General features: G+C 50.4%; 1 protein-coding gene across 1 annotated transcript; it reads right to left on the bottom strand.

The window, feature by feature from the left end:
- Positions 1–7,772: 7,772 nt before the first annotated feature.
- Positions 7,773–20,642, bottom strand: PRSS55 (serine protease 55). Its single transcript, XM_025209509.1, has 4 exons — positions 20,450–20,642; positions 18,030–18,172; positions 8,613–8,817; positions 7,773–7,810 (listed from the first exon to the last, which is right to left on the bottom strand). Exons 1-4 carry the CDS (start codon positions 20,640–20,642, stop codon positions 7,773–7,775), a joined length of 579 nt encoding a protein of 192 aa, XP_025065294.1.
- Between the last annotated feature and the right edge of the window lie 5,327 nt (positions 20,643–25,969).

Raw genomic sequence — 25,969 nt, 5'->3', positions numbered from 1 at the left:
CTGGACATAAGGAAGAATTTCTTTACTGTCCGAGCCCCCAAGGTCTGGAACAGCCTGCCACCGGAGGTGGTTCAAGCGCCCACATTGAACACCTTCAAGAGCAAACTGGATGCTTATCTTGCTGGGATCCTATGAACCCGGCTGACTTCCTGCCCTTTGGGCGGGGGGCTGGACTCGATGATCTTCCGAGGTCCCTTCCAGCCTAATGTCTATGAAATCTATGAAATGTGAGGACGTGGTCAGGAAGGCTAACCGCACCTTGTCATGCATCCATAGATGCATCACGAGCAGGTCTCAGGAGGTGATCCCCCCTCTCTATGCAACACTGGTCAGGCCGCAGTTGGAGTACTGTGTCCAGTTCTGGGCACTGCACTTCAGGAGGGATGTGGACAGCATGGAGAGGGTCCAGAGGAGGGCCACCCACATGGCAGGCCCTACGAGAAGAGACTACGGGACCTGAACCTGTTCAGCCTCCACAAGAGAAGGCTGAGGGGATCTGGTGGCTGCCTATAAACTTACCTGTGGGGATCAGTGGGGAATGGGAGAGTCCCTGTTCCCCCGAGCACTACCCAGAGTAACTAGGAATAATGGCCACAAGTTGATCAAGAGTAGGTTCAAGCTGGACGTCAGGAAGCACTACTTCACAGTCAGGGCAGCTAGGATCTGGAACCAACTTCCAAGGGAAGTGGTGCTCGCTCCTACCCTGGGGGTCTTCAAAAGGAGGCTTGATAATCACCTAGCCGGGGTTGTTTGACCCCCAGCACTCTTCCCTGCCCATGGCAGGGGGTCAGATTTGATGATCTGCTCAGGTCCCTTCCGACCCTACCAACTATGAAACTATGAAACTATGACCCTAGGCCCCCTATTGGGTGCCCAAGTGGGTTTAGGCACCAAAATGTTCTCCGTGCATGGAAAAAATTCCCACAAGTACAGAAATTGGGTCCTTCTCATCCTCATGGAATTTTCTGACTTAGTTTAAGGCTAAGAAAATAGTTTGTCATGCTAATAAATGCATGGGTGGATTTTCAAGGGTTCAAGCAGGGCGGAATAGGATTTCACTTTGGCCCCAAAATCTACCTAGATGCCTAATAGATGGAGGGATAAACTGAGGCACTTGCCGAATAAGCCACTGTAGACACAGGAGTAAAAAGTGGGCATCCTTTCTCCACCTCTACACACTAGAAACTCTCTCTGTTGGACCTCAGATTACAAACACAGCATAGAAAAAAAAGGCATGGATGATTCGATGTAATACAGGGGTGTCAAACTCATCTTGTGTCCCAGGCCAGACCTGGGGCTCTCAGTGGGCCAGATCCAGCCCAGTGAGGAGGCCATGGTGATAACTGGTCCTGCTCTGACCCGTGCATGCAGCAGTGGCTCTGGCCCTGTGCCATGGTAGCAGCTCCAACTCCAGCCCTGGGTCTAGCACAGGCCACGCAGCGGGGTCTGGTGGTCAGGGTAGTAGCACTGTGGCAGTGACAATAGACAACATGGCTGAGGTTGTGTCAGGCCACTGATTCCCATGTCCACTGATCACCCCTCCTGTCACTGATCACCATGTCCACTGGGCCCAGGAGTCTGGTGCCCCCAATCTCCCTGCCCGTATCCCCCAAATTTCAGTGGTCACCAGTAGTCTTCATGAGCAGCTTCATGAGTCAGATCTGGCCTGTGGGCTCTATCTTCGATACCCTGGATTTCACATGTATCAGTTATGGCTTGATGAGAGCAAACGAATGGGCTTGAAAGAGAGCAAAATTGGGGGTGGGGGAGGGGGAAGGCCTCATTTTCCTGCTGGACAGGAACAAGCCTGTTTGCTCAGGTCGAAATAGAACCGCCGAACTCGGCATATTTCGTTTGCTTCCTTTGACGTGAGGCAGTGTTCGGAGAAGCAGATTGACCATACCATCTGCCGGCTTTGTGTGTACGAGGCAGCGTGGTGCACGGAGGAACGGTGCTCTGTCTGGAAAGGAGAGGGGGAAAGGAATAAAAAAAAGACACTTGGGGAAATAACAAGAATGCTTGTTTGTTGAGATGCCTCGAGGCACCCCAAACTCCCAGTACAGGAGGTCCTGGGTGTGCACCCCAGATGGCAGGGGACAGGCCGATTGCAGCAGCAGATGTGACTGGACCAGCAGTGGCAGTGGCTGCTGTTGTGATACCTTGGTCCTCCACGCCTCCCCACGCTACTGTGCTCAGCGGTTCATCCTGATCAAGCTCTAAATTTGGGGGGTTTGGGATCCTGTCCCTGTGTAAATTTGCAGCAGCCAGGAGGGGACTACAAACATGTCTATGCCCTTCATGGGCACATGCTTGGAGGAGCACAAAGGCTTCATGCCAAATCCCCAGCTGTCCTGAAAGAGTTGGAGGAGAGGTGAGGCCAAGCTTGGTTTCCCCTCCACGTTGGCCCACAATACCGAGAGGACATACATAGCACAGAAATTGCCCTGGGAGATCAGGCCATTGGTCCAGCTAGGCCAACATCATAATGCTGCCCTTGGGAAGCCACTTCAGAAGAGGAAGCTAGAAAAAATCACAGCCGACAAGCAGGTAAAACCTTGTCCAATGGCAAGTTTCTTCCTGCCCCTTGACTGCTGGCAGCTAATCCCACAACCCTTGACTGTTGGCAGCTAATCTCCCAAAACACGAGCGCTCTGAAGTTGCCACTGGTCTGAAATTATGTCATGAAAATATTTGCATTATTACTCGTTGAACTTACCTTGTGGCAATATTGCTTCCGTAGATGCAACTATGGATGTTCTTGCTCTCTGGAAACCTGCCCCTGCCTTCCCGGCGTCTTCCCTGGTTTTCAGCCTCCGTGACGTCCCGTGGCAATGAGTTCCATGGGTTAAAAGAAGTAGCGATTCAGTGCATGCCTGGTTAATTGGTTGCTTTTCAGTTGTTGTTGAATGTGCTCTTGTTTTCACACTATGAGGCAGAGGAAATTGCGAGGCCTGATTTGCCTTCCCAATAACAATCATTACCACGTCTGCTTCCAGCGAGTCCCTTCTCATTTGTCTCCTCTCCAAACTAACCAGCCCCGGTTCTTCCTTCCTCTCGTTCCACTGAAGCCTCCCCAGGGCTCTAATCAATCTCATCTCCTGCCTCTGACCCCCCTCGGTTTCTGCTATCCATTTTTAGAGATGGGGTGACCGGCAGAGAAGTCAATATTCCAGGTGAGAGCATCACAGTGGTTTATATAACTGTAGCTTTGCTCTCCGTCCCATTCTTCAGATACTCTAACTCTGTGTTTGCTTTGAATGTTGACCCTAAGATCTGGCCGCAGGAACATCCTCCATTGGGCTGCGCAGCCACCCAACGACTGGGATGGGTCTACAACCATTCCCAATGCAGCGCTACTCTCCGAGGGTAGATACTTAATTCTGAGAAAAATCCAGCCAAGCCAAAAAACCTCTCGGCTTCAGATCTGGAGACAGGTTGGGTGTGCAGGTGAGTCACTGCAGGGTTTTACTTGGGCACCTGGCACAGCTATGAAGAGAGTTGCCGTTTGCTAACACTTCAGAGCCGGTCAGAAAATTAGAAGTTGGGTGTTCTAGGGGAAATTCCAACATTTCCATCCCAAACTGAGTGGACAAACCCACCTTTCCAAATATTTGGTGAACAGAGATTCTGATGTATTTCAGTTTAGAAACATCCAAGCCACTCGGTCGAAAGGTTTCACTTGGATGGAGCTGAAATGTTGCAATTTCCCCCCATTTCACCTATTTTCACATAACTTACTGTGCGGGCCGGGAGCGACCCGAGCCCTTTTCGCGCTGCACGCGGGCTGTGGCCAGCAGCCCGGGCACGCCGGGTCGGAGAGGGAAGGCCGTCGAGCTGGAATTAGGCACAGACGCGTATCGGTAGTTTTAAAAGATTGTTTACTTGCACCGAGATGGCAGTGGTGCAGGCTGGAAAGTTTGCTTGAGTTGCGGTTACAGTCAGGAAAGAAGAGAAGCGGACAAGAGTTCTAGACTCGTGAACTCTAGCCCAATCCGGCTGAAGGCTCTGAACACGCGAGCCCGTCGTGTCAGCCGAAGAAAGTACTCGTCCGGAAGAGCTCTGAATAAACTCACATGAAGTTTGCTAGGCTCCGTGGGTCCTTCTGCTCACTCATTCCCCACGAAGTTTGCTTGGGTCCGGTTCGTTTGCGCGCGGGAAGGGATACGTCTAGGAATCTATCGGCGACGGGGAGAGGCTAGAGGTTGATCAGACTTCTGTTGCCTGCTTGAAATGCGCTGGGTCCGTAAGGATCCGCAGCGCTTAGAGATCTTCACGCAGTGTGAAGTCTCCTCCTCCTGGTGTTCGTGGAGTCCTCCAACTTGGGCAGAAACCACTCAAGCCTTTTATATGGCTAGCAAGCCAATCACTAGCCGCCACGTGTGAATAATTTAGAACTGGCCAATAATGGGGCTCGAATTAGCATACAAATGGCGGGAACTCTTTGCAACCAGCATTTCTGTGCTGCAACAAAGAAATGCACCCTGCAAAGAAAGCTTCAAATTGGCGGGAAATTCTCCCTTGCACCGGGGTTCTCTTTTGCAGCAGAAAACTCCACCGTGCAAGGAAGCTGCAATTTAGCGGGGACAATTCAGCAGTGCCGAAGCACACAAAAACAAAAATCACACCCTTTGGGTTGTGACACTTACCACGTGTTTTTAAAAAATGAAGAGTCAGAACCAAATGAAGCGATCATGAGAGAACAGCACGTTTCATTCTGATTTCAAATCACTTGTAAAAATCTTCCCATAAGAAAGTGTCCTCGTAATCCATACCGTGGCCTGAAACCTTTAGGTTTTAAAAACAGAATCCTTGGATGGGGAAACTGCTTCTTTGATCATAGGGTGACTGGGTCTTCTCCCCCCACTCTCTGAAACCCCCAAATTTCCTTTGTAACTATGGTAATTGCAGCAGAGTTTTGCTCATGTTGATTGTTTTATTTCTATGGATAGAGATATAGGGGGGAAACCCCCAACTTTTTAAAATTGATTATCTTCATCGGTGCAACTTAATATGTTCTAGCAGTGGAGCTCAGACTTGTGAACCTGTGGGTGGGATGAGGGGCCCAGCACCAGTCTGCAGGTCAGATCCCATGGGTGTGATCAGTCCACGGGCTGGATCCAGTAAGGGACTGGCTGGCGAAGTTAGTGTGTGGGTTGATCCCGCAGGCTGGCCCGGCCCAATGCACTGGATCTGTCCATAGAGTGATCCTGCGCATCAGCCCGGTCCTGTGCACTGGATCCAGCCATGGCCCAACCCTGTGCCCTGGTTTAACTCAACGTATTGGATTCAGCTGAGAAGGGGCTTCCCACGCTGGCATGATCCAGAACACGGGGCCGCGTCACCAAGCCCGAGGGGCTCCCCATGGGTCTAGACATTTTGGTGACAGCATAAATTGCCGAACTGTGACAATTAATGCTGCCACAGTTCCTCCCCTGCCAAATTTCCAGGCCCATAAGAAGCCCTGCAGGGCGGATAACATGGCTCCATGTGCTGGATTTGGCCCACAGGATTGAGGCTGAGTGCAGCTGTGGGATACCAAGATGAATGATTATCACCGAGTAGGGAAGTCGAGGCACAGATTCGTGCTATAACCTGCCCGTGTCACACAGTGAATCAAGAGCAGAGCTGGGATTAGACCCCAGACAGGCACTTCCCCAGTGTCACCATGAGATCGCGTTGCTTTAATTTCTCCTGCAGTATCGTAGCCTTACAGCCATTAGAAGCGGGAAGTCCTACCAGCTCACCCATTAGCTCCCTGCAAATACAGGGTTTGTCCACGCCGCGTGCTAGCGACTCCAGTACGCTACGCTACCCTCACACAGAAACGATACCAGTGGGAGGACATCCATCATTTCCTTTGGGGGAAGAATGCCACAGCTGAACAGCATGCGGCACTAAGAAATATTTCATGGTGTCTAGCCATTGCCACAGCTTCTATAATCTGTTGATATATTATTAATAGAAGGGAAAATAAATACAGGTATTAATGCTTGCAGACACAATCTTCTACTAATAGCTGTTAAAGTAACATATTCCCCTTGTTTTTAGCTTTTATTAGTCTTTTTGCGGAGGGTTATAAGACCCTTGCGCATCCATTAACCAGTCAGCCATGCAAAATTAATGTCGAGCAATTTTCATAAGCATTACTCAGAACTAATAATAATTAGGCATTATTTTCTGCTCAGATAACACAGCAAATAAAGGCTGACTTTTATGCCAAGATGGGTTTGCATTAGCTTAAGGTGGATGAATTAATTCTCATTTACAAGGCTTCTGTGCTAGCTAGCCAGAAAGCATCAAGCTAATTAAAAGCAATTTGCTAGCCACAATCCTCCTGCACGTTCACACACTTTTATCCTTGCTGCAAGTCCTTGAGCTTTTTCAGTGTTGCAAAGGGTGAGACGTTGAAGAGCCATTGTTCTGTGTTGCCTAACAACTTCGTATTCTCTTTCCAGACAGCTCAAGAGACTCCAAGGTGGCAAACAGATGTCACCTCTGTGATGCCATTACATCTTTTATGGAGGCACAAAAGCTGAGTGAACGGATGTCCTAGTCCTGGTCCCCGCCACAAATGCCCAAACTTGTGAGCGTGACTGAACCTTGCAATATTTTGTGCTTCTTTTTGTCATGACTAATGTCTGTTTGCTTATGGTGGAAGAGCATGAATGGCCCAGGACTGCCAGTGCTCTCCAGCTGCCCTGGGCAGATGCTCCCGGGCGTCAAGGGACCAATCATGCATGCCTAGGGTGCCCGTGTCTATCTGCTGCACCCCATGTTGGATCATAGCTCTGCAAGCAGGGGAGCCCCAGAGCCCCTCACTTGCAGATGGTGCCCTGGGAATCTCCCACCTGGATCGTCTCCTGACCTGTGCGCTGAGGGAATCCCTTGCTGGGTATTCCTGAAGCATTTGTGTGCAAGCAGGAGAGAGGTGCCCCCTGACATGGGGCACAGCATCAGTCAGGCTCAGGGCTTTGAAAGGCCATCAGCTGTGATGGGATGCAACCTGGCCGACCTCAGTCCTGCGAGGGCCTACATCACTGTGCAATGGCCTTTGTTTGACAGCCAGGGGTCAGGGTGTCTGGGGTCCTGACAACCTCCTGTCATGTGCTGAACGCTCCAAACCAAGCTATTTTCACTTGGAAGTGGAAATACTTCCCACGTGCCTATGATAAGTCCCTGAAAAAGACCCCGTTTTTCTTTTCTTCCTGTGTGTAATGACCCATTTGGTTGCAGGATAATACTCAGCCACCCTGCATACTGCACATTATTCCAAACAGGTGTGGGCTCCTGGTAAACAAGAGAGACAAAGCTGGAAATCAAGCTGTGTTTGAGCTTTCTGTCTGAGCCTGCAATTACTAGCCATCTTCTTTATTACACGCTGCCTGTTTAGAAAGGCTCAGAGTCCATACGTCATGGCACTATTTACCACAATGTGTCTAATTACCATAACTAATGAGTGACTCACAAAAAAATCTCCCTAGCTCTCTTCTGCTTTTCAATAGCACTGCAATGACCAGAGCGCAGGCAGTCTGACCCAGCCACGGTGGAGGGATTGTAACCGAGAGGCCACCAGAGCTAGAGTTCAAAAGCCAGGCCCAGAAGCAAGAACCAGAAGACAAGTCAGAGTCAGGAGCTGGAGGCAGAAAACCAGGACAGAGGCCACATTCAGGCACCTGCAAATCCCAAATACTGCGAGGGAGCTGGGATGGAGCAGAGCTAGGGACCAAAGCAGGGGCTGAGACAGGAATACAGGCAAGACCAGGGAACCAGGCTTAGGCAGTCATCCAGGGCCGGCGCTGGAAGACAAGATCTGTCAGCAAGCAGAGACCAGGCAGCAGCAGGCTGGAAGTGATGAGATGCCAACATCCTTTCAACCTTTCACTGGCTGCTTCTCTTCCCAGGGTCTGTAGGGCTGGGGAATCCATCAGGTTCCTCTCCAGTTGTGACTCAAATAAGCCCCTTAAAAGCATCCTGTAAAAATTCAATCACTGTTTGATATTCAGGGAGGAGAGCTGCTCACTGTCTAGTCCATTCAGACCAGATTCTGAATACTCAGCACCCAGAAGGGCAGCCAAGGAAAGTCAATATTTTTCTAACAACTGCCCTGCTGTTACCTTTGCTGGTAGGCTAGACAATACATGCATTAGCCCCGAGGCAACTGTTTGAGACGTGCTGACATTTGAGAGGGCTGCTATCCTGTTCTCAGGATATTTTTTGCATAGCTCAGTGCTTGTGGTGTCTCCCTTTCTGCCTGGGCCATCTCCTCCTCCTCTGAACTATCTGGGCTGCAACCATCTTGGCATCTAAACCCACCATGCTGAGAAGGAGCTCATCTGGATAATCCTGCCAAAGAGGCTATTGGGGAGAAAGGGTTGAGATCATAACATCATAACATCAGGACAGTTTTCTTGCCATTTCCCAGCTGGTCTAATAAAAGGTGTCATTTTGGAACCAAGAGTTCTAGGGTTTTCTTTGAGATAGTAACATGGATTTTTATTAGGATTTGAAAATGTTTATTAGCAAAATAGTTGATACAAAATAGATAAAGAAAAGGAGAGAAGATTTAGGAGGCGCTGGGCACTTCCTGGCCCCCGAAAGGAGTATCTTGGCACTTGTGGTGTTCCCCTTTGCTTCGGGGATGAAAGGCTTCCCTTCCAAGGCTGTCTTTTTCTGTATCCAGAAGAGGTAGTTGATGATGATGGTGTACATTCCCGGACTGTGTCTTTCTGCACAGTTCTGCCCCCAGCTGACTATGCCGACTGCAAACCACCTCCTGATGTTCCCGTAGGTACAAACCAGTGGTCCTCCACTGTCACCCTAGGATTTAAGAAGGCAGCGTAATGGGAGATGGTACAGCACGTTCTGTAGCAATCAGAGCCTGGCCTTATATCCACTATGCATCTGCATGAGCAAACCAAACTTGCCTCATGCTCAGGGGCAATTTGGACATGGCAATTTTGGACATTGGAGGGCACTGTGGAGGCTGTTTTACCAGTACACATGTGCCTCCTGCTGTAATTCATTAGGAAAGACATTACTGGGGGTAGATTGGTATTTGGTTCCCCCTGCTGCGAGGAATTACACGCGGGACTTAATTTGATTGAAAGACCATGGCGTGAAAACACAAATGCGACACACCAAAATAACCCAGGTTAAAATTTTTAAAGCTTGCTAAATTAATGAGGATGTAATGCCGTGGCGTGTACAAGTGCCTCATGGGTTTTCTATGAGATGCCCGAGAAACAGACAGACATGGAAGGTACCAATTCAATGTGAGGCCATGAGAGCAGCATGGGCAGCAGCAATGCTGGGTTTCTGTACCCCATCCAACCCCAGCAACATGCCTTAACCTTGAGCCCATGTAAACCATCATCCAAGAGTGGGAGGGCTCAGTGCCTGTGACTATGCAGTCCTTGGCCTCTTCTATTAACCCAGTTGCCAGTTAGTTTCCAGCCGTGGTTCGTGCGGGCGGAGGGGTGATGACATTGCAATATTTCAATAAGAAACCATGAACAATCAATCCAATAAAACCTCTCCTCAACCAGGCTAAATGGACTGACAACAAGCTCCCGTTTTCAAAGAAGACCTTGGCCCAGATGACGCACGCCAGCCTCTGATGAACATTATTGCCGCACTGAAAAGGCAAGTGCTTTCGTTTGCCGCTGTGGCATGAAAGTGGAGGATTTGTTTAGTTTCCTGTATGATGTCTAAGTACAAATGCAGCCAAGCACCCGTTGGAGAGAGAAAGGACCAATGTATAGCGCTGATCAAAAAGCACCCGGCAAGACACAGTGTCTCTCTTGTAAATGTCATGTGACTTATTTCCAGCATTAAGTGCTTTAAAGTCTCTGCTCTAAATAATACAGAGCTCAATCTTGCACTGGGCCCCGCCATTTTACTTTCTTGTCTCCGATAATTTATGTGGCATGTCAGAAATTCAGGATCAACACATTCCCCAAGGCAGAGCCGGCTTCCCTGGGAAATGTTCTCTCTCTCTTTCATCCCCGTTTGAAAAGCAGCTCTGACGGCGGTACGCGCTGCCTCCTCCGCGCACACAGCTTCCCAAAGCTGCTTGCTCGGATTAACTAATGAGCAAGGAAATGGGGCTCGTTACAGTGTCTGATCCTGCTCCTATTGAAGTCTATGGCAGAACTCCCATTGGCTTCAATGGATGCAGAGTTTGGGCCCATATGGTGTTTGTGTTTTTTCTAGTTTTCCCCCAGCGTATGCAGGGAACAAATCAAACTGAAGATGGAGAGAAGGCTGCGTAAACTCATCACTAGTATTAATTATTCCCATTGAAGCAGCTTGGATCTTCAGGCCTGGCCTATTGTCCTGGACACTATAGAAATACAGGGCAAAAAGATAAGCTCTGCTCCCACACTGACCTTATAATTGCAGGGATCCTATTCATGCTCTCCTGGAAATGACCTTTGATTCGCACAGGATTACTATGCAGGGATACAGGATCCCTGTCAATGAATCTCTTCCTACAGCCTGCACTAACTGAGATCAATGGGACTTTTGCTAGTGAAGCTATGTTTTCTTCCTACAGTAATAGGACTGTGTTTTGTGTCCCCTACTGCAGTATGAGAAGCAAAGTCTGTGGAGGGTTACTTATGAGCCCCGTTTTATAACTGGGGAAACTGAGCAAAGACGTGATATGATTTGCCTAAAGGGATGGGTCATCATAACCTCCTTCACTAGAGGTTTTCAAGCAGAGGCTGGACAGGCATCCACCTGGGATGGGTTAAGACTACCAACCCCCTGTCTCCAGTCCTTGTTGGTATGGAATCGGGGAGCTTTAAAAGTTACCCTATTTTCTTACATACAGCTAGCAACGAGTGAGCTGCTGGCGGTATCTAAGATGAAGCTTGTGATGTGGAACCAGCATTTATAAAGAAAAGAAGTAAGGCCTTTCTACTGCCCTTGAAAGGGTCCGGGGCTTAGCCTTGTGTGATATATGGCAAGTCCTCCTGGAAACATAAAGTGTCCAGAAGCATGACATCCCAGGAGCAGCTGTGGGATGCCACGCTTTAAGTTTCCAGAAGGACTTAAGCTACGTCATACCGTCAGCGGAGACTCTGGAAAAATCTTTTTTGCTCTATTCTGCCTTCCAAAAAACCGGCGCATGTTTTCTTGGAGGCGTGTCGTAATCAAGAACATATGGTAATGGGAGTGAGGTGCCCACCCACATCTGAAAATCACCCTTTAGGTCCTATCTGCCTCTTCAGGCATCTGAATCCCTTTACAAATCTGAGTCACAGTGCTCCATTCCCATGAAGGAGAGGAGACGAAAAGGGCACAGACCCTTTTAGGCAAAACACTCCCAAAACTATAAAATGCTAGGGTGTGGGATGTTTCAACTTCCAGCCTCCCGTACCTTTGCTGTTGGAATAGCCCTGGTCAGCAATAGATGTCAGACATCTGGTACTGCTAATTAGTCAAAGAACCCAGTTCTCGGGCACAGCGTTACTTAAAAATAGCGCCCTGCGTCAGCCGCTCATCGTTCAGCGTACAGCACGGCCACACAACCAAATGAAAGCAAATTCACGGGGTCGGGGACTTACTGTGGAACAGCTGACACATGGTGACTGCACGTGTTGGCATTGTACGTAATTACTGTGCAGTAAGCAAAAGCTAAAGCAAGGCCATTTAGCTCTGCTTCCTTAAGGGCAAAGCTATCCCAGTTTAACTTCCACTTGCCACAGTGTCATTGTGAGCACAAGAAGAGTTACTCGGCATCAGCTGTTCCCACCCAGAGCCCCAGTTTCCCGTTCAGCTCGCTTTGATTCTTCGCCCCTACCCTTAGGAATGAGTATAATCAACCACAGTAAATCAGGCCTCATGCTTAATTCATGCACTCCAAGAGTGCTTGTTAATCCTCCCATGGGGAAAAGGGAGGAGGAGGGTATATTTGCTAGTAAATAATCCTGTGGACAAATAACCTTGTTTCTGTTTCTTAAATTCACCCAACCATTCATCTTCCTTCAGCACCTCCCGAGTCTACTGTGAATGCTGGGAGTCTTTCTATTGACTTCAGTAGGCTTCGGCCGATGGCCTTTGTCACTTCTCATCTCATTTTCATTCGTGCCCCCGACATTGTCATTGATCAGGAAACACGCACACGCACACATTCAGCCATTTGCATCTTTTTAGGTGGGGGCTGCTAAGAGGGAGGGCGAACAACCCAACATATCATCAGATGCTCATTAGGGGAAGGCACAGCTCTCACAAGTCACTGCTGGTTTCCCGTCCTTGTTGGTATGAGGGCTATAAATTGAAGAGGATCAGCATTTAAAATAATGGCATTTGCCATTAGCCCGGTTCAGACTGCAGGGAATACAGGCTTCGACACACAGAGAGGACGGTTTTATTCCTGTTGTCTCTGAACCCACAATGGTTAGAGAAAGCTGCAAGGATGGAAAATCACGCATGAACATTAATGGTCTTTTCCAACGTGTGGGCGGGAAGGACAAATGTAGTCCTTGCCCCAGGGCTCAGCGAACATGGTAGGGGGATTCAGTTCTGGACTCTACTCCAGGGTCCCTTTGAGATCTTGGGCAAGTCACTTCATTGACCTAGTGCCTCAGTTTCCCCATCTGTAAAATGGGACTAACAGTGTTATCCTAACCCACTGGGGAGCCCTGGGGATACAATCCATTAGTATGAGGCTCAGATTTGACAGTGATGAGGGATATTCAAATACCTGGAACAAAGGAAGAAGCCCCCATCTTTGGGATCTGTCATGATAAAAGAGGAACATATCATCAGGCTAGAAGGGGCCCCCAGAGAGCTCATCCTGCAAAGCAGAGGCCTCCTAAACAACAAACTTCTAGGAGCAAAAGCCCACCCAGGCCTAAATTAAACATTTCTAGTGATGGAGAATCCACCATGGCCTTTGGTGAGTTATTCCAGTGTTTCATGCCCCTCGCTGCCTTATTTCTAGTCTGACCTTGTCCAGCTCTCACTGCCAGCTAGGGTTATATATTTATATGATAGACAGGAGAGGCCTTTAGCACCCCGTTTCTGTTTCCTCTGTAGGAATGCACATGGTGGGACCAAGTCGCCCTGCAACGTTGACTTCAATGGATTAAACAGATTGAGCTCCTGTGGTCTGGCACTGCTTGCGCACCCATGAAAGATGTGGGTGGCTTTTGCCTCTTGCACGAGACGTGACACGTGAGTGCATACAAGCAGGAAAATCCACAAACCCTCTACTCGATCTCCCCAAACTGTTCAGGGCTTGGCTTCTGCACTCAGATGGCCCACAGCTGAGTCCTGCTCACCTCATTGATTAGGCTGTGCTTGTCCTCACTGTGGCCTAGTCATGGGGAAATGGACTCAGACCTACCGTTTCCCGGTGGGGTAAGAGTCAACACAACCACAGTTAACAGCAAGTAGAGACTCGCCGCACATCAGACATCATAGCCACAGCCCTGCTCCAAGACCTTACTACATGCATCAACAAGTCACGTTAAAGGTGAAAGAAAGGGAGCATCATCCAGAAACACAAGGCTTCAAACACCACCCTCCTGAATGCCAGCGCACAACCAGCTTTCCTATACCACCAACCTGAACCATGCTCAAGCTGGTGGTCTCCAAGCCTCTGGATAATCCAAATCTTCCCTTTCCTACAAACCTTTTGAAATGGAACGGGGCTATTTCCCGAATCTTGATGAGCTAAGCAAGGCAATTAAGAGGCATTTTCTTTGTGAGCTAAAGCCCTTACACTTCAATTATTGCTCAAGTTACTTTTGCTTCAGAATCTAACAAAAGATGCCTAAGAAAACAAGGAATTAGACCTAAATTGTGATTCGCAGGGTCACCGGAGAAAAGCGGCACACGTGAACTGCACAGATAATTTCTAGTGCCTGCTCTTTAGCGTATGTGTGCTTCAGTCATCCATTAATGCTAATGTTTATGTCTAAATAGAACAATCAGTCAATGGCGGATCCTATTAACATTAATTCAAAGCCTTTCTGGATATTTCTCTGAAGAACCCTTAGGAAACGGGTATACGATAGATTGTTTTAATTGAATTGATTTTTTTTTTTAAGTAAAAATTTGCGAGAGCTATGCTATTGAATCTCCCTGGGATATTATAGAAACCCCATCAATAGCCCACAAAGCAGTCATGTTTCTGCAGTGGTATAATGCTTCCACCCTTTATCGGGCATGGCCCCTTGCAGGTGCTATGGTCACATATAATTCTGTCTGCACCCCCATCGATTGCTACAGAGCAATGAGGGCCAACCTTTTTGCCAGAGGTGCCACAAATTAAGCTCCAGACCCTCCCCAAGACCCCAAGACCCACTCTGATCCCCTTTCCCTGTCCAATCTGCTGCTCTGCTTTCTTCTCCCTGACCTGTGCTCCCTCATAGAAAATTGGGGTTGGAGGGGACCTCAGGAGGTCGTATCTTGTCCAACCCCCTGCTCAAAGCAGGACCAACCCCAACTACATCATCCCAGCCAGGGCTTTGTCTAGCTGAGTCTTCAAAACCTCCAAGGATGGAGAGGCCACCACCTCTCTGGGTCATCTGTTCCAGTGCTTTACTACTCTCTTAGTTTTCCTAATCTTTCTAGCCTCAACTTCCTTATTTCTAACCTAAACTTCCCTCCCCAATATGCTGCTCTGCTTTCAGCTCCCCCCACGATATACCCTTCTGCTGCCTGCCCCCTCCACCATCTACTGCATGCCACACGCACACACTGCCCTTGTCATGCGTGTCACAGGTTGGGCACCCCTGCTCTAGACAGCGACACACTGAAACCCAGCATGACTGTGCCACCCTGGGCAGGTGCAATGTAGCCACCCATATTGTGCGCAAGAGGGGTGTGGCTATAAGCTTGCTCTCTCAAGAGGGCTTATTGGTGTGTCCGGCACATTTGACATCCTTCTGGGATGTACCACACAAAGCAAGTGTGTCATGATTCACCTAGGGATACCCTAGTGCAGCCTCTGGACCTTGTAGACGCTTCTACCCCTTTCTAATGGTCAGAAAGGGTGAAGCTATTTAATCAACCATTCCTAGTGGCCCCTATTACTACAGTCATATCAGTAGCAAGGGTTGCTAGAGAAATATCAGTCGGAGATGCTGAAGTACCGGTGGGTTGTAGCACAAGGTGGAGAGACCTAGGGGCACACACCTGTGATAAGGCAGCAGGCAGCAGCAGCATAGAGGCAGGTAGTTGTGCAGATACATCTAATAGACATGCAATGCATAACTCTTGACTAGTCCCCAGGTCTGGAGTTTTAGCTCCAGTTCATCCCTAAATGTATGAAGAGACAATTTCTCCTGCTCCTGCTCTCTCACAGTGTACTGGAGAGCACCCAGGGTTCAAGGCATGAAGACTCAAACCCAGTGCCCCTTCAAGTGGGAAAGCAGCATTTACACAGATACAGACCCCACTCCATAGAGGGGGCCCAGTGGTGGGGTCAGTGGGATGGGCACTGACGTGGAAGGGAGGGGTCCTCTGGCTTCTGCCTCTGCTCCTGCCCCCCGGGGTAGTCCGTCTCTTGCACTGAACAGAGCAAAAAGATAGGCAGCAGTGGAGGTAAATGCCAGAACCAGGATCCTTCTGGCTTGCTCTGTTTCTGGCCCCATATCTTCTCTTCTTGATTGCCCAAAGGGCCAGCACCAACTGGAGGATGGAGGCTACTCCTGGTCCTGCTGAGCCCCTGGCCTTGGGGTCAAAGCACTCTGCTGAGAGGTGGGAGATATGGGTTCAAATCTCCTTTGACTAAGGGAGCATAGAAACTGGGTCTCCCACTCTCTAGGCAGGTGCCCTAGCTGTCAGGTAATGAGGCTAAAAAGTGGGAAGCTCCTTTCCCCTCCCATCACATTTTGGGGGGCAGGACATGCTTCCCTGAGTGAGGTAGGATCTAAAGGACTTATGTACCGAAAGGCAGAGCTCAATTTGGGCCTAACCCTTCAACAACAGGGAGAAGGAGCCTTCACAAAACACCTCCTTCTCTCCCCTCCCTGCTCAGCATTCATCAGGGCCCCTTCATGGGGGGCTCAGCACACATTTCAGGGCACTGTTTGCAAAGTCCATAGACAGGTTGAGCTAATTCATGTGGGTGCAGCGCTGATATTCATGTCCCTCCCACAGGTACTTAGCAGGGCTGGGCAGACAAAGGCCAGTTCACTTTGGGGGTGGGGTGGGGGGGAGAGATTTTGAGAATTCGAATCCAATGAGATTTCAAAACCGGGTTTCAATCTGATTTAGGAGATTTGCAAATCCTCTGTGAAAGGGAATTGAGTGCCCTGACTCTGAGTGCTTCCAGCCTGCAAGATAAGACAGGCTGGAAGCTCTGGGAGCAGAAAGAAGAGCCTGAGAAATCACACACTTAGGTCATGTGTAGGCTGCCGCGGCTGAGTGCCCAGTCATGGCATCAAAGAAATAAGCCCTGCTCACTCATCCCCATGCCTCACGTGTCTATGCTGAACAGGAGGTGATTGGCACGCTCAAAACATGGTTTTCCAGAGTGCCCAAGAGCAGTGGTTATGGTCCTGCTCCAGGTATTCTCCCTGCCTCATTTCTGGAGTTGACGTGAGGATATGTGGAGAGGGACCAGGCAGGCAGAGCTTATTTCCTCCGCTGTCTGAGTGTAGACATGCCTTTTGAGGCCAGGGTGCCCAGGGTCCCAGCTCCTCAGCCTGCCTGTTGGATGGGTGAGGCAGCTGTCATGAGTATCTGCTAGTTCTCTAACCGAACATCACTGGAACGGAAACATTTCCACGGCAAATTGGGGAGGGAATAGCACGGTCTGAATGCTCCTGCACTGGCTCTTGTCCCTACTCCAGGGTTTTTCATCATTTCAGATTATAACGCATTTCCTGCTCCAAATCTAGCAACTCTCCATTAACGGTGGGCAATAGCTGAGGCTTCATATTAATGAGCTGGACACCTGACCTCTGAGGTCGGGCCTGGAGAACTCTGCCTTGTATACACATGCCCTGTTTGTCTGGCCCCCACATTACTTGCTCCCTTCTCCAGATGCTCCAGTGTATTATAGATCAAAATAAAGCCCTAGTCAGCTTTTTTTGGATACATGAGCTTCATTTTGCTGGTACAGAGGGGTCTGGCTGTTGCAACAGCATCAATCAAGCACAGAACTTAAGGCCGGAATAAAGAAGTGCATTATTTGATCATATTAATGTTACCCCCTGGCAGTTTTCTTTTTAAAATTTTTGATTGAATTGAACGCAGGTGAAAGTGGCCAGATGAATGGCTTTCGGAGACTGAAATTCTCCCTCTGTTCCAGGGATGGGTGTGTAAAGCTAAGCTTCTCTTTGCTGCCTCAACAATGTGGTTTCACCCTGCCTGAGGAAGAGGACTTCAGTGGATCGCAAAGGAGGTGACGCTTCCTGGCCTCATCAGACATTGATAAGGCAGCTTCTATTTGTTGCCAGTGAAACATAAGTCAAGCTGTACCATAATACAAGGCGGCCGCGTCCTCTGGACTGAGATCACCATGTTTATGGTTACACCAACCTGTGAGCAGCTGGAAGAGAAGAACAATGTTTGGCAGGTACCTGGGTTCAAGGCTGGCCATCAAGATGGCCTCCTGTGAATTTTTGGGGAGGGAATAATCCAGACTTGGCTCATTTTTCCTCCTTTTCATTGTCTGCGAGCACTGCTAAAGCCATCCAGTAAGCTCATCTGCTTCCCTAGCAGGGTGGAAACAGCTCTACTACTGCCTCTCCCGGGGCAAGACAATGGAGGGTGCTTAACAGTGAGGCCAGGTGCCATGCTCCAAAGTGAGCGCAATGTTTCTGCTAGCCCCTGCTACCCCCCCGTGAGCCCTGCACCTCCGCTGTCCTCATCAATATGCTTTCCAGACAGCTCCCTGGCTGCCCTTCTTAAGAGTTTCACAGCCTGGACACATGCAGCAAAGCATTAGCAACCCCAGGAAGCTGTGGAGAGGATCGATGTTCATTACCAAAGCAAATAAGCTTCCATTTTTGAGCTCTCCCGGCCCGTGTCAGCAGCACGGCGAGACAGGAGCATGCTGACTATACCTGGCAGGCATCTTTCCCTCCTTCCTCATAGCCGGCGCACAGCATGTTGTCGGTCAGCTGCGAGATCCACTGGGCGCACTGCTTCTGGCTGATCAGCTGCATCTCCACTTTCTGGAGCATGGTGGTGGTTTTTGTCTTGTCCCCTGCCAGAAAGAGCAGGGTCAGGTCACAGCAGGACATCAGGCAGCACATCGCAGCAACACAGTCCAGCTTTCCAAACACAGAGGGGCATAAAGGCATCCGGCCCAGGCGAAGCCCCTGGAGGATTTGCACCTCAGGGGAAAACAGCTTCATGGCTCCCTAGCAAAGTCCTTCTGGCCTAGGATGAACCTTTACCGTGGCTGGGCCAAATCTAGGCACTTTGGGGATGGAGGAGAAGTAGAAGTGGTGGGAAAATATGGAGCAGCCCCATGCCAGGCCCTTCTTGCGGTGCTAGGGCTATGACACCAATGCAGGCTATCTGAGGGCCTCACTTTTGGTGGGGAAAGGGGGGATCTGGCCCCCGCAGCTCCTGAGTGGGGGAAATACATGTCCCTCCCTTGTCCATTGAGGTGCCAGAAGTCCTTGGAGTTGCTCTGCCATTATCAGGCTTCCTCCAAGGCAGACCTTACAATCCTAAACCATAAAGGGAAAGGGGGTTTTAGGCCACCTCTGTGCCCTCTTGACTCTGGGCTGTCCCACAATAGCTCCCAGTAGAGATTCATCAGGGGGATGAGGGGGTCTCTCCAATGTGACATTGTCTTTCACTGGGGGCAGCACTGCTGAGACTCCCCGTGCACCCCGAGTGCTGTGTGCCCTGGCAGGCCCCCAGCAATTGGGTCGTGCTAGGGGCTGCTACATGGAGCACCGCAGATCTCCCCCGGGCAGCTCAGCCTCTTTTAGCCCCCATGTGTTGCTCTGGGAGCAACACCGCTGCTACTCTCCTAAACTCTCCCAGAGTACTGATACTCCCTCCTCATCCCAGAGCTTGGAGTAAGCAACTCCTTACTGCCTATAAGCATACCAGACCTCATTTACACCAGATGAACTCCACTGTCTTGGGGCATGTCCACAACAAAGACATCCCATACTCACCCCTATTCACCCATACTCACACCTATTCCCATACTCACCCCTATACACCACTTGGGGAAGATCCTCAGCAAAGACATCCCATGCTCAACCCTATTCACCCATACTGACACCTATTCCCATATCCACCCCTATACACCGCTTGGGGCATGTCCTCAGCAAAGACATCCCATACTCACCCCTATTCACCCATACTCACCCCTATTCCCATATCCACCCCTATACACCGCTTGGGGCATGTCCTCAGCAAAGACATCCCATACTCACCCCTATTCACCCATACTCACCCCTATTCCCATATCCACCCCTATACACCACTTGGGGCATGTCCTCAGCAAAGATGTCCCATACTCCCTGCTATTCCCACATGCCAAACTCAGACCTGAGGTGATGGGGGCAGCTCACACCTCCATCCCCAAGATCTCAGCCTCCCACAGGTTGGAGACTGGCATCAGGGGGCAACCTCCAAACAGCTTCACTTCCAGGTTTGGTGCATGGGCGGGGGGGGGGAAATGCCGTGTGCTCGAGAGCATTTCTGCCTGGGAGAGCTGGGGAGATGGTGCGGATACACCCCTCCAGAGACAGATATGCTGAGCACAGGGAGGGAAAACCCTGCCCCTGCCTTCCCTGGAGATTTAGCAAGTTAACCTAATAAAGAGCTGCAGCCCATGAAACAGGCTGAGAGAGCATCGTCAGCTCATGAGGAAGACCCCGTGCATTCAGAAACAGTTTCTGAGGAGCCCACAGGGAAATGCCACCCTCTCCTGGAGGAGCTGGTTCCCAGAAAAATACCCCACCCTGTGCCCAGCTTTGACCCACACTGTGCAGCCACCATCTGCCTTTGCATCTTAGCCATGGCTTGGACAGGGGCAGCAGGGTAAAACGGGATAATGCCTTTTTTAACAATACCAGGGAGACTGAATGGAAAAGCAAGCCTGCCCCCTCACAAAGGGGGAGCTCAGAGAAGAGAAGATAGGACCAAGCCCCTGCACATCAAGGACCAAGAAGAGTCCTGATGTAAGGAGATCCAAGGGAGCTTGTTATATCTCCTTGGTGCCGTCTACCATCACAGCCCCTTCTGGGTACACATCAATTCCAGTTCATTTGGGCCTTGTCCAGAGGAGAATGATGCCAGGAGGCAGCCTTAAACCACCTGAACTAAATAGCCTCTCAGCCCCTGAAGGAGGTTGGTAGCCTCCCAGCTCCTCATCAGCCTGCCCATTGCATGGAGGAGCTGGCTGGTGTGAGCTTCTGCTGGTTCTCTGCCCGAGCATCGCTGGGACTGAAACATCTCCATTGAATGCTGATAAAAACATCTGTCAGATGACCCTCTCCCCATGGCATGGTACCTGCAACCGTGGTTCCCCATCCAGCCACCCAGCAGTTCTTCCACGTGCGGAGATCATGTATCAGGGGCAAGCAGACAGGGACCTTATGTTCATTGAGCCGGATAGGGGAGTCGAGCAGGAGCAAGGCGATGTCGTTGTCTAGAGTCAGCTTGTTGAAGTCTTCGTGAACAATCAGCTTGTCCAGCTTTTTCATCTCTCTCTGGTGGCTTTTCAAGTTGACCACCCCAACCGCCACGGTGAGATCTGGTGGCCTTATTGATAAAAAAGAGAGTTGGAGGATGGTCTGGGGCAGACGTGTTATCCTACAGAGATGGGGATGGTTGTTCTGAACAAGACATGGAGGTCCTGGTCCCAGAGGGCACCAAAAGCCACCTCAACACGAGGGTAGGTAGCACCATGAAAAGGTTCGTCCTCATGCTGAGCTGTGCCTCGCTCTGAGAGCAGCCAGCTCGAGGGCACTGAAGCGATTCATGGGGCATTGGTGTACAATGCTGATGTTTTCAATTTTCTCTGCAACATTTTAGGAGATGGCAGTTGTTTAATAACATTTCCCCCTATTGGGTTTAAACACAGAAACCACGTGGCTGCGCAGATCTTTGCGTGGCTCTGTTGCAAACCCACCTTCAAACATGGACCTGGGCTGACTCACTGGTTTACAGAGGAGACATTTCCAGGGGACAGGGGTCTATGTCTGGCTTGGTCCCTTGGATGCATGTCTTGTGTACTTATAAGACCCCGATTGCCACAATATCGGAGCCCCTTCCCGTTCTCAACTCTATTCATCCTCACAGGACCCTTGGTAGGAGCCCATCGATAGCCTCTCCTGAAGTAAGTTGCTGCTTATGAAAGCTCTTGCCTCTCTGAACCAGTTAGTCTCTAAGGTGCCAACCTGCCCTACCTACCACATGCTGCTCTTATGAGGCAGGACAGGGCTGCCAGTTCCATTTTACAGAGCAGGAGCTGAGGCCAGGGGACACTAATGGCTTGATGCTGCTCTCTGTGACCCCAACGGGGCAGAACGAGGTGCACAGTAAAGGTCTCATAAGAGGTTGTGGCAGAACAAGGATGTGAACTGCAGTCTCTCTGGGACCCTGAGCCCAGAGCACCCTTCTTCTGGGCCTCCGTTTCATCTCCCACCCTTTGTCTGTCTCATTCACTTGACCATGAGCCCTTCAGGGCAGGGGTTGTCACTGACTCTCTGCCCAGAAGCTACTGCTAGAGGCCCCAGTCTGGGTTGCCACACTTGCCACACTTCAAGTATTCAAATGTCACTGATCACTTATCTTGCTGGGATCATTTGACCCCAGCAGACTTCCTGCCCCTGGGGCAAGGGGCTGGACCCGATGATCTTGTGAGATCCCGTCCAGCCCTAATGTCTATGAAATCACAGCTGTTGAGCAATCACTTTCCCTGTTTTGCATGAAAAGGAGAAGAGCAGGGCAGCTTTTGCTTCCTCAGCCAAGTGCAAAGACCCTTGAAAGGGACCTAACGCTCTTGCAAAGGTTGTGCCCAGCTCAACACATCAGTGCCTCCTGTGGAAGTGGGATGGGCCATAGGACGGCAACCTAGGTCATAGTAAAGGTAGGTGGCTGGGAGTCAGGGTGCTAACAAATGTTGTCTTTGTCCCTGGAGAAAGCCTTTACTCCTGGAATCATACAGAAGTACACATCCATTATCCCACTTCAGGTCCCTCTAAAGAATGCGGCATCAAATGTAACAACACTTTTGCCTGGGACGCGCTGTTGTACGTCTGTACAGTGTCTATGCTTCATTCTGGGTACAAACTGGGCTGGCTGTGTGCCTTTGCTGGCCACCTACTGGCAAAGGAGCTTGGGAGGGCGATGTGCACACATTGGCTGTGCCATCCCAGGCTTGATCTGGGTCAAATCACAAGACAGTCGATCCCAGGTCAAATGAGACATCTGTCTACGGTCTGAGTAGTTTTTGGGCCCAACCCTGCCATTGATATCCCATGTAGGATGACAGTCCCTACTCTACCCATCCCCTCCCATTCGCTGTGGAGAGGCCGTGGTGCCAGCCACCACCACCTACTCCTTTGATTTCCAAACGAGCATCTCATGCTTGGGAGGAGTTTCACCTTAACCATCCACTTGACTATTTTGCTTCCAATCCTCTTTTAAAACTCTCCTTCCAGTGATACCTACAGAAGCCTGGATACTGGTCAGGGGCTGAGCTCCCCATTTGTCATGCTGATCAATGAAGCCTCCTTGGGCTTCTCCATCCACCTGTTGTCTCATGTTTTAAATCTAGACTGGAAGCTCTTTTGGAGCTGGGGCCATTTCTTTGTCATCTGTTTATAGAGCCCTTAGCACAGTGGGGGCCTAGTCTGCGGCTGGTGTTTTTAGGCACCACGGTATTAGTTATTATCATTGCTATATACACGACTTACAAAATGGTTTGAGATCCATGGGTAGAAGGGGCTTACAAGGACAAGGCTTATTGGGAATGGTTATTACACAAGCAGAAGTACTGACAGGACTTGATGTGGGTGGGGCTGAAGTATGACAGGGGTTGGATCCCATGTAGGACATACCTGACCCCTGAAATGCTACTGGCTTGGTGCGCGCCCTGCAACCCAACTCGGTTTTGACAGAATCTAATTGGTACCACCTTATTACCGTACTTATTTGCACACCCCATGTACCTTTCCCCAAAAAATAGCTTTCCAAAACTGGGGTGTGTATCTTAAGTGGGGAAACTGGTTTGCTGCCCAGAATAGCAGCAGTGGCATTTCTATTTAGGCAGTGCTGAAGGAATCAATTGAGGTTATGGTTCATTATGCCTTACTTAATTTCTGCTAATTGCTCTTCACTCAATGACCCACTCTCCTTTTTAATGGTTTGGATGTTCGACTAATCAAGCTGTCCTTTCTTCGGGAGGCTTGCTGAAGAATCTGCAATTTAGCTAATCCCAATCTCTCTCCTCCTATTTCACAGCCCTGAAGACTATATTTGGCTCTTGTCAAAATCCGTGGAGTCCAGTCTTCAGCAGCAGCTAGAGTTTCAGCTTGTGGCTGAGGAGTCAAGAGCAGCTGACAGTTTAGTTGTGGTTAAACCTGCAGCTTTTGCTCAGGCGCAGATGCAAGATTTGGCAAAGGGGGTGTGGGAACAGCCACCCATGCTGCAGAGGTGGCTGCAGCCCTGCTCCCAGCCTCCACCCCCTCACCTGTGGGGGCAGATTGTCCTGCAGGAGCCCCTGGGAACTTTTTTAAAGTCCCCAAAGCAGGTAAGAACTTCACTCCCATCCCCTCCATGATGAAAGGCATGTCCCCTCCTCTCCCCTCTCCTTCCCATCTTCCCCTGCCTGCGGCTGCTGCTTTCCCCTCCGTCCCAGGGCCAGGCAAGGCTTTAAAGCTGCTCCTTCCAGCTCCAGCTGAGCTGCATGGGGACTGCTGAGAACAGCAACAGCAGCTGCAGTGGGTGTGGGTGTGTGTTGGGGGGTGTTCCCCAACCCTGCCCAGTCCCCTGGAAGCAGACCCAGGGAGAGGGGGACCCCCATGGCTATCACTACTGTCACTGTCACTGTCCCAGCTGAGCCCAGCCCGCACACAGCCTAGCTGGAAGGAGCAGCTTTGAAGCTTTCCCCCACCCCTGGGACAACTGGGAAAGCAGCAGCAGCAGCAGCAGACAGAGGAGGAAGGGAATGGGAGGGAAGGAGATGCGCCTTTGAGCATGAAAGGGAAGGGGGAAGGGACTTTTACCTGCTTTGGGGGCTTTAAAAGTCCCCACAGGCTCCCACAGCGCAGTCCAGTCTGAAAGGTGGATGTTGCCCTGCCACTGCACCCCCTCTGGATCCATCCCTGCTTTTGCCTGAGCAAGAAAGGGAGAGTAAGTGAGCTGAAGATGAGGCTCTGCTCTTGCTGTGTGTGGCCATAGCTCTGGAAAAAATCCCTTTCTTCTTCATTCATCCTCCCCCAAGACAAGGTGTGTTTTTTTATGAAGGGGCATGTGGTAGGTGAGAAAGTACAGTATGCTCTAGCTTGCTACTGTGCAGCACAAAGAAAAACCTGGCTTCATAACTGCTGTCCTCTAGGGAGAGCCCGAGTACAAGGATGCCAGACGCACGGCAGCACGGGCTGTAGGCAGCTCAGCCCACGGAGGGAAGCCGGAGCAGGCTGGCTGCGGAGCGAGACCCGATTCCTTCCCACTCCCTGCACGCAGCCGAGACATGACAAGGATCCACGTGCCATAAAATCATCTCTCTCGCCGTCTGCCTCTAAAGCACGTGGCCAACTTGTGCTATGTGGACATGGAGCCCATGGGCTCGGCCGGCGGCAGGTTTCTCCCAATACTCACGCTTCGTCCTCGAAGCAGTGTGCTGCCGATAAGATCCACCAGCTGCTTATGATCATCCCTCCGCAGAAATGCCTCCCGTGGCTCTGGATGCTCACTTGCCAGGGAAACTCGCCGGCCTGGGCCCCTCGGCCCCCTATGACTCTCATTGTGGTCGCGACGGGTGGCTTGAAGGCAGGTCTGAGGCCGCAGTCTACAAACAAAACACAAGGCGCTCTGTGCACGGAGCTGCACAGTTCACTGGACAGACCTGAGCACACAGAAGACCCCGTCTATGCTCACACCAATAGTGTGTACCTCGGGGGGCTTCAGTGGAGTTACTGCTGATTGACACCTCTAGCAGGCCCACGCCTTATTCTTGCCGGTGACTCACTGAGCTGACAGTGTCCACGTTGCACACAGACATCCCCCTGCTAGCTCGGGTACGGGGTGCATGCTAGCATGGGCGGCTTCCCCTGGCTGCTTGGTTTGACTGGCTGTGCTGAGCTTTGAGTTGCCACAGCTAGTTTGCTACTGGTAGCCAAGCTGGCTAATTTAAACATGTGTGGGTATATCTACACTACATTGCAACTGGGAATGCAGCATAAATAGGGGCCTACAAAGAGAGGAACACGACGCCTGCTACATTAGGCTGACTGGCTCAGAGACTTGGAGTTTCAGGCATGCATATGGGACGAGGAGCTCAACACAATGTTAATAAGGACATACATGTGAAGGCAAGAGGGGCTGTTGCAATAGTCTAGTCTGACCTCTTGTGCTGCACAGGCCGTAGAGGTCCACCAGCTAATTTCCTGTTTCCAGCCCAGGATTTATGGTTGAGATATGGCCTCTTGGAGAGTCAATTGGCTCAAGCACTACCATAGGAAGGTGGAAAAGCGCTGGAATGGGCTATCCAAAGAGGCTGTGGAAACTCTGTTCTTGGGGGTTTTGAAGACCCAGCTAGACAAAGCCCAAGCTGGGATGATGTAGTTGGGGACAGCCCTGCTTGGAGCAGGGGGTTGGACCAGATGTGACCTCCTGAGGTCCCTTTAACCCTCATTTTCTCTGATTCTGTGATTTCAGAGCATGGGGAATCCACCAGCTCCCTTCAGTAAACTCTTTGCACCTGAGTTTGAGATTACTTTGTCTAACTTCCACTACCATTCACTAGATCCTATCGTGCCTGTCTGCCGCCCTAACTAGCCCTCTAGTGCAGAATTGTTTGTCC

Source organism: Alligator sinensis, unplaced genomic scaffold (genome assembly GCF_000455745.1).
Source record: "Alligator sinensis unplaced genomic scaffold, ASM45574v1 scaffold393_1, whole genome shotgun sequence".
Taxonomy (NCBI): Eukaryota; Metazoa; Chordata; order Crocodylia; family Alligatoridae; genus Alligator; species Alligator sinensis.
Note: the sequence above shows the minus strand (reverse complement) of the source record. Positions and strands in the feature narration are given on the sequence as shown.